The sequence below is a fragment of the Phoxinus phoxinus genome, assembly GCF_949152265.1.
Source record: "Phoxinus phoxinus genome assembly, chromosome: 24".
NCBI lineage: Eukaryota > Metazoa > Chordata > Actinopteri > Cypriniformes > Leuciscidae > Phoxinus > Phoxinus phoxinus.
This window is the reverse complement of record NC_136899.1, coordinates 1,939,200-1,947,160: the sequence shown is the minus strand read 5'-3', so window position 1 is coordinate 1,947,160 and position 7,961 is coordinate 1,939,200. Positions and strand designations below refer to the sequence as shown.

Here is a 7,961-nt window from a genome sequence, read left to right as displayed (position 1 = left end):
TAATTACACAGAATATATTTTGACACATAATTTGCCTTTCAGTGCTAAGGCCATAAACAGCCTGATAAAACTGAGCTGACAAAAAAATATATAATGATTTCTTTGCTTATTTAATTGCTTCTTAACTTAATTTAAAACTGTTTTGTATTATAACTTTATGACAAAGTTTTTTTGTTTTTTTTTCTAATTAGCTGGGAGCTTTGAGAGCCACAGTTTTGTAACCTTATCTCACCAATGACTACAAGAAACTGAAGTGATTATTATTATTATTTGTCTTTTTGAAATCCCGTTCCTGTAAATGTTTCTGGAGTCGTTTAGATGCATTGCAGCGAAGCATGATCCCATACGTTTTAAGATCGTTTGACTAACGTTTCCATTAGGTTGTGATAATAATAATAATAATAATACCTTTTATTTATGGGCGCCTTTCAGGGCACTCAAGGACACCGTACAATATAAAACAAGGCAAGGCATACAAAGCACAAACTACACATCAAACAATCTAAACAGATACGTTTTTATTTGAACTTTAAAATGGGAAATTGAATCTATTTGGCGAATGTGTTTGTAGGAATAAGGTTTTTTTTTTTAAGTAAACTGCCCCCCCCCCCTTTTTTTAATAGACATGAAAATGCAGATTCCGAACTTAAATTTTTGTAATTCAAGAATGCTTTGGAATATAGACATAAGATCTTGTTTTAAAGAAGACATTTGGCAGATTTTTGTAGAAGTGAAATAAACTAAGAAAGTGAAACAGAAAAAAGTTATAGAAGTTTGAGTTGATGAAAATGTACAATATAAACTATTTAATTATTCATATTTTATGTAAAATATATTTTTTCGAAACCTGGGCGACTGAATCTGAACAAGTTGTGTTTCAAATGTTAGGTTGATATCTAAAAAAATGAGCGTTCAGTGAGATGTAGTTTGGGCGCAGTACCACACTTCTCCACTAGTGGACATTACTGCCCATATAAGGGCGTCTCCATTTCCATATGTGTTTTTTCTTTATATTTAAAAAAATGTCAGACCTTTTTCTCTAAAATAATTGAATGGATGCAATCTTTTGAACTCTCGGCATGAAAACAAACTGAGGTTTCTACCATTCTTTCATGATTTTTCATTTATCACTATTTCAAAATAAAGGACTGAACATCTTAGGAGTATGAACACATTCTTGTTGCAAATTGATAAAGTACGGCTTCTCTTTAATTTATTTTGAAAATCAGTCACCAAATATGAAAACTAGAGACTGTAAGCTTTCAAATGATATTTAGTTTGTCAAGATTAGTTTAGGTTTAGTATAGGATATTACTGTTTTAAATATGTAATGACTTTGGGACCGGTGGGCCCAGTGACGAGGAAACATTCCATTTGATCATCTTCAAACATTATGGGAATGTTACATTTGAACATTCCGAAACAAGTAACATTTAAAAACAGACGAACGTCCAATTAAAATGTTTCAGAAATGGTTCCACAAACAATATATAAATAAAGTTTTTTTGCTAATATTTTCAGAGCATTATTAAACACCAGATCATTTCAATAAACAATGTTTTTCTATAACTTTGAGAGAACCTTGCCAGAAAATTTCTCTATTATTCCTCAATTATTTACCAGTCCCCAATACCCAAAGTGTTTACCCGTCCTTGTAAAATAGGTATAAAAAGCATTAAAATCAGGAAAATTCTTTGCAAGCTTAAAAAAATATTTTTAATGGATGCACTTTTTTTTTTACAACAAAGTGTCACATTAACAATCCACTAGAGTATTAAGAACATGACCAAATCTTTATTCCAGGATATGTGATAGGTGACTTCAAATAGTTTAAAGAAGTTTCATATATATCTTTCATAATTTTCATTGCTCTTGACAGAAGAATCATGATTTTATTGTTCTTGTGTCTCCTAAAAAGTATATGGATCCACAAGCTTCTTGTTTAAATTCATTGAGAATTACAGGAGACGTGCATTTAAGCAGTTTCACAGTCAGAAGCCAAACTCAGTACAAGTTGTTCCTCAAGGATGGTTATTGTCATCCGGCTCACAGTGTGTGAAGAAGGTGAAGTGTTTTTTTTACACAGAGAATTACATTCTGTGATTATTAAAGCTCCAGATATTTCATTTTTAATATTAAACTCCAGGCACTTTGCCCAGTTTAATTTTGAGATTATTATCTTGAAATATGATCTTACGTTCTCTATTAAAGTAACAGCAACATGATTTAGCTGCTTTGTTGTTGTTTTATGTTTAATTGTAGACTATTTATCAGTTATTTTTATTTATTAGCTAATTTAGTTTGGAATTATGCTTCCAAAAGGCATTAGTTTGATCTCAGTAACTAATGTTCAGGTGAATCAATCAATTCACCCCAAATCAAAACAGTTAGACATTTTGCATGACAAAAATAAAGCACTTTCCTGTTCAAATTCGCAGCAAAACACCGCAGTGTTGGCCTTTAAAACAGGCGTGATGAGCAGTATGTGTGTGTATATTGTGTAGCCTGAGCATATGGACTCAAAGGCTTTGCATTTCTCTCTTTGTGTTTCAACATCCGGGTTTTCCTGCTGCGAAATTCCCAATCCTACTACGGAGAGGCCACGACTCATGAATATTAATTAGACCTTGATGACGTCGCTCGCCAACATTCCAAGAGCGCCCAGTCATGTGATTGATTAACATTCATGAGCCTGGGCTTCATCGGCAGGCTCAGCCAATGAGGGAGCGCTGCAGGACGGACGTCACGTTGCGTAGTTAATATTCATGAGCCGAGCCTTCGACTTAGTAGAACTGGAAAATTGGTTTCCCTGCTGGCTGTGTTTCGCTCTCCGAAGCCATTTTGGACTCAGTTCAGTTCCGTGCATGTCAGAATCGGACCCTGTCCAGCCATTCTCACTCTGAACAGGAGAAGCTTCACACACGGACTGGCTTTTGGCTGGGAATCACTCATTGTTTCATGCTGGAAGGCGTTTCTGTTGGAATAGCCGCTTTTCCTGATGGATTTCTGCATATGTTAAAGTTTGATTGGGTGGACATCAGGCCGACGGTCACTCGGGCTCGTGTGTGTGTGTGAGGGAGAGAGAGTGTGTGTGTGTGTGTGTGTGTGTGAGTGAGTGAGTGAGTGTGTGTGCATGTGTGTGTTCCCCCCGATCGTTTTAAATGTGTGCAAAGCAGAAGACACTGAAAAGGAGAAAACCTGGGGTGTTTTTGTGCCATTAGAGGAATATGTTCGCTTCCTGGCTGACTTTTGCACTTCTTCTGGGAACTTTTTGTGCAGGTAAGCGCTCATTTATTCTTCTGACAAGACTTGGGTGAGATTTGCATGAACGCTATTCTTACTTCCTCTTATATAAACCATGCATTTGGATAGGATGCGTTGGAGTTTTATTGCTAAAGCGCTCCTGTCGTTGTATTTGCATTAGGAAACCTGTTTGAGTTCCATCAGTGTTTGATGAATAATTATAATAATGACAGCTAAAATATCTCAGTTTTTGTGCTCGCATTCATTCATAACTACAAATACTACTCCCTGTCCTCAACAATAACACAAGGACAGCCAACTCAGTCCAAGGATTTCTAATACTTGTTACATTGTTGCATTTATGAATCAAGAGCATGATCATATTGGTTAAATGATTTCTGGATCCATGTTAAATATGGATAGGATAGTGAGTGCAGTGATTTGTGGTAGTGTTTCTGTTCCTCAAGCCATCCCACAGAAAGTCTGAATGCAGTAAATGTGTGTTTGGCTGCTTATGGACTGTGGCTTTGTTGTGTTGGAGGGTTTGGGGGGAGGGGTGATCTATACAGCTCAATATCATGCTGAATTCACATTAAATAACATTTAACATCACAGTGCACTTTAATAAACGTTGTTTCTCATACTCTCAGAGATACGGATGCATTGTTTTCATTTCAGGGACAGAATTCCCAGTGTTTTACCATCAGGAATGGCCTTGTTGGGCAAAACACTGGGAATTCTGGAGGAAAAAAAACCTTAATATATATATATATATTGCATAGTGTGTGTGTGCGCCTCGAATGCAAGTGTTATTTTGTCTTGTTTTAGGTTTATAAATATTTAGAATTAGCTTTTATTTTAAATTTTTAGTTTTCATGTACATTTTTAGTCATTTTATTATGTGCTTTTGTAATTTTACAATATTTTGCTCAGTTAATTTCTTTTTATTTCAGTTTATTTTAAAATATTGCTTTTTAAGTTTAATTTGCTTTAATTTCATTTTAATTGTAGTCTTAGTTTAGTTTTATTTAATTTATTTATTTCCATTTAATCATTTTAGTGCTTCAGCTTCAACCCATTTAAGTTTATTACCAGGCAACATTTCTAAGTTTCATATGGTTTTCAACTAATATTTATGTTTCATTCCATTTCAGGGATCTTTATTTCATGCTTGAATAGTTTTAGTTGACGATAATAATAATAATAACCCTGCTCTGAAGTTTCTGTTTTGTGATCATAATGAGTCTTTGAGTTCCCTGTTGAACAGACCAGCATATGTTGTGTCGTGTTCATAACTCGCTCAACCAACAAGCCTCCTTTGGTTTAGCAGACGGACACACACACCTGGACTCTTTCTGGTGGTTGTTTTTCCTCCAAAAGAAACTTTGGTATACGCTTCTAACTCTGTCAGCAGAGTTAAAAGACACAAGAAGTTGTTAGAAAGCTACTTTAGAGACTTCAACGTCACATGATGTGTGTTTTTGGTTCAATAGAAGTTGGTCTTCAAGGATGTTTATTGTCTTCTATGGAGACTCACAGAAGAGAGTTGGTGTTTTGTAGCTGGTTTACCCTGAACAGAAAATGTTCTTGCTTTTGGTTTAAATGAGACCCAGTAGATAAGCTGGCGAATCTCACAAAACCTGTCTAAAACTTGTCCAACTTCGATGAATCGCTTGTTGCATTCCTGATTTGTAAGTCTGATAAATGAATATGCAAAACATTTCCCCCTAAACTTCTCGTTAATATCATGTATGTATATAGCCTATATATATATATATTGTAATGCAGAGTATGTGGCTGATATTTTTTATTTATTCAGTTTATTATTCTTTTTTTTAATTCAATAAAACCATTTTCGATGGACAGGATGATTTTCATTATCCCATTACACTGTAAAAATGACTTTTCAAAGTTGTGAATAAAACCGATTATTGGAATAAGTTTGACAAGAAAATACAATTTCAAGTGTTACTTGTCATTTATTTGTTAAATTTGCTAGCAGTTTCAGAGTGAACATTTATTCAAATTAAATCCTACAGTGTATAGAAATAAAGCATTTTAATCATTAGAATTTTGGTTAAATTATCTTGAAAATAGTTAAAATGCAAACAATCCATCCCTTAATTTTCTTAATGCAAAATATAATTTCTTGATTTTCCATCTGATTTCTGTGTCCCTGGCGTGTCTTTCTGTCATTGTTCAATGCTTTTGCGATGCCGTGATGGCTCATAAAGCCTGATGTTGTGTGTGTGTGTGTGTGTGTGTGTGTGTGTGTTGTGTAATAGTCTTTGCGTAGAGCATTCCAAGATTCCCCTGGCTGAGCGGAGGGTGCCGTAAAAAGAAAAGCAGGGCGGTGTGGCTTTTAAACACACTTCTATTGGAGGAAACAAATGACTCTTGATGCTCCGTTTACTGCTCGTATCTGCTTGAGTTTTTGTGTGTTTGAACGGTGGGATGTTGGGTCAGTTTCCCAGTACATCCGTGTGTTTCTGCTGAACGGTTCCCCTCGGAGGGCCGCTGCATTACTGACCGCGAGATGGCTTGTATGTGGTGTGTGTGTGTGTCGGGTTTGTTCAAAGGATTGACCACATGGTTGGACGGGGGGAGGGTGAAGTGGAATTCCTCTCTGGACTGAAATGGCCACCATATAGTCCATCAGCGCTCCAGAGGATCTGCCATGGGATCATCCAGAGGGACATACGGTGGTTTGCATGTTGCGTTATGGATGCAAGCTGTGGCGCATGGGGGGGCTGGTCGAGAGAGAGAGAGAGAGAGTGTGTGTGTGTGTGAGAAATGGGGGATGGGTCGCCTGAAGCAAGAACTGGGATTTAAAGCAACAGTATGTGTTTTTCTTGTGGTCTTTACCAAGTCAATCAACACTACACTGGAAAGATATTTGGTGCAAAAACAGCTTTCACTCAGAAATGAGTAAATATCGCAAATATTTACAAAGAAACTGCAAGTTACACATTGAACGTGAAATTTTGAATAAAATACTGAAAAACTTAAAATTTTCTTTAAACGTACTCCAATAATGTTTGTTTTTATATTGTCAAAAATCATATTTTTTGTTGTAGGACACTATTGGTGTTGGTTATGCTTTGAAGCAATTTTCACTGATATAATTTCAGAAATATTTACAAATAAATAATAACTTAGATTTTCTGTAAAGCTGTTCTGAAGCAATGCGTTTTGCATAAACAAATTAAATAAATTTGACTTGACACTTGACTAATTGAATTACAAAGAAATGTCAAGGAACGCATTGAAATTCTGAAGTAGAAAGAGTGAAGTATCAAATAGGCCTAATCTTTTTGTTTACAACTTTGAAAAACCTTTACGTTCACGTTATCCCGTGGAGAACCGCGGTAATGCGAGTCGATGTCTTTGATTGACGTGCACACAGAGTTTGGGGTTGATGTGAATACACTCGGATAAGGACCCTGTGATTGAGGTTGTAAGTTGTTTGATGGAATTTGAATGGGATTTAATTGCAAACACTCAGAAATGAAGTGTTGATCCCTCAGGAATATTCTGTCGAGCTTCTCATGAATTAATGTCCAGAAACCAGTTTGTCTCAAGTGTTTTTCAAGATGTGTTTTACATTTTCACACAAAAAAATCACATTTTTGTAGTGCTATAGAAAGTTAGCACTATAAATATAGATATTTAAAATATAGATAAATGTTTACATGCACTGTGATAAAGCTTCATATGTTCCAGTGTATTGGAAGAAATGTGAATCCAAACTCATGTTGGGCCAAATTAATTTCCCAAATGTTGTCAAACACAAAGAATTTCATATTAAACAATATTGATGGCATGTTAAGGATTCTGTTTCTTACAGAAAATGCATCGTTGCATTGAATTTTCTTAACAATCTTTGCATAATTTTTACTATGCAGAGTAAAATTGAGTATTGCATTTAAACAGAACACATGCACTCTGGAATCTAGCTTTGGTTAATTGGGAAGTGGTCATCAGGCAGTGGCAATAATATCAAAAAGGCCAAATAATGACCGTTTAATCCATCATCTGTCATAATTACCATTGGGAAGTTTACGTTTTTCTTTGAGCCACAACTGTTGGGATCGTGTTAATTAAAGAATCACAGTGGAAGTTAACGGTGGTTGAACATTAAGTTTCATTGCAAATGTTTAATGAGGTATGAAGGTACAGATTGTCCTGTTTAGTACGCGTTTGAGCCCGTAACATAGCTTGTGATTCTGTAAAACAGCCGTATGCATGCGGAGAGAATCACATCGAGGCCTTTATATACAAATCTGTACCGTATTCAAGCCGTGTGTATTGAGTGCACTTCCATGAGCATGACTTGCACTAAAAGCAAAGTCTGCTAGACCCTTGACAATCTCTCTATTGTGTTTTCCATTTACGGTGTCAGATCTTTGCATTAGAACGTGAAATGTTATCCAAACACAAAGATGGTATGCTGGGATTTGCTGAAATTGTCCGTAATTGACTTTCGGTGTGAAGAATTCCTGAATGTATTTTCCTCCTGACTTTCATTCTGATCCGTTGCTGACACTTAAAACCCACGTTTCAAATCTGAGCTAATTTGATAAGTGAAGATCAAAATGGTTGCATTCAGACAGAATATCTTTGGCTGTCTCGATTATTACCCATAATGCACTACACAGTCATTTTGGGCCACAGAAGATCAATATGAGCAATAACAAAGAGATTTATTTAAAGCATCA

The 7,961-nt window shown here is 35.7% G+C and overlaps 1 protein-coding gene across 1 annotated transcript in view; it reads left to right on the top strand.

Moving 5' to 3' along the window:
* Positions 1–2,788: 2,788 nt before the first annotated feature.
* acvr2ba (activin A receptor type 2Ba) overlaps positions 2,789–7,961 on the top strand; it is a 67,747-nt gene continuing 62,574 nt past the window's right edge. The window contains exon 1 of the mRNA XM_079602012.1: positions 2,789–3,279. Within this exon, the coding sequence (XP_079458138.1) occupies positions 3,228–3,279 (52 nt within the window). The 5' untranslated portion in view covers positions 2,789–3,227. The remainder of the gene's footprint in view (positions 3,280–7,961) is intronic.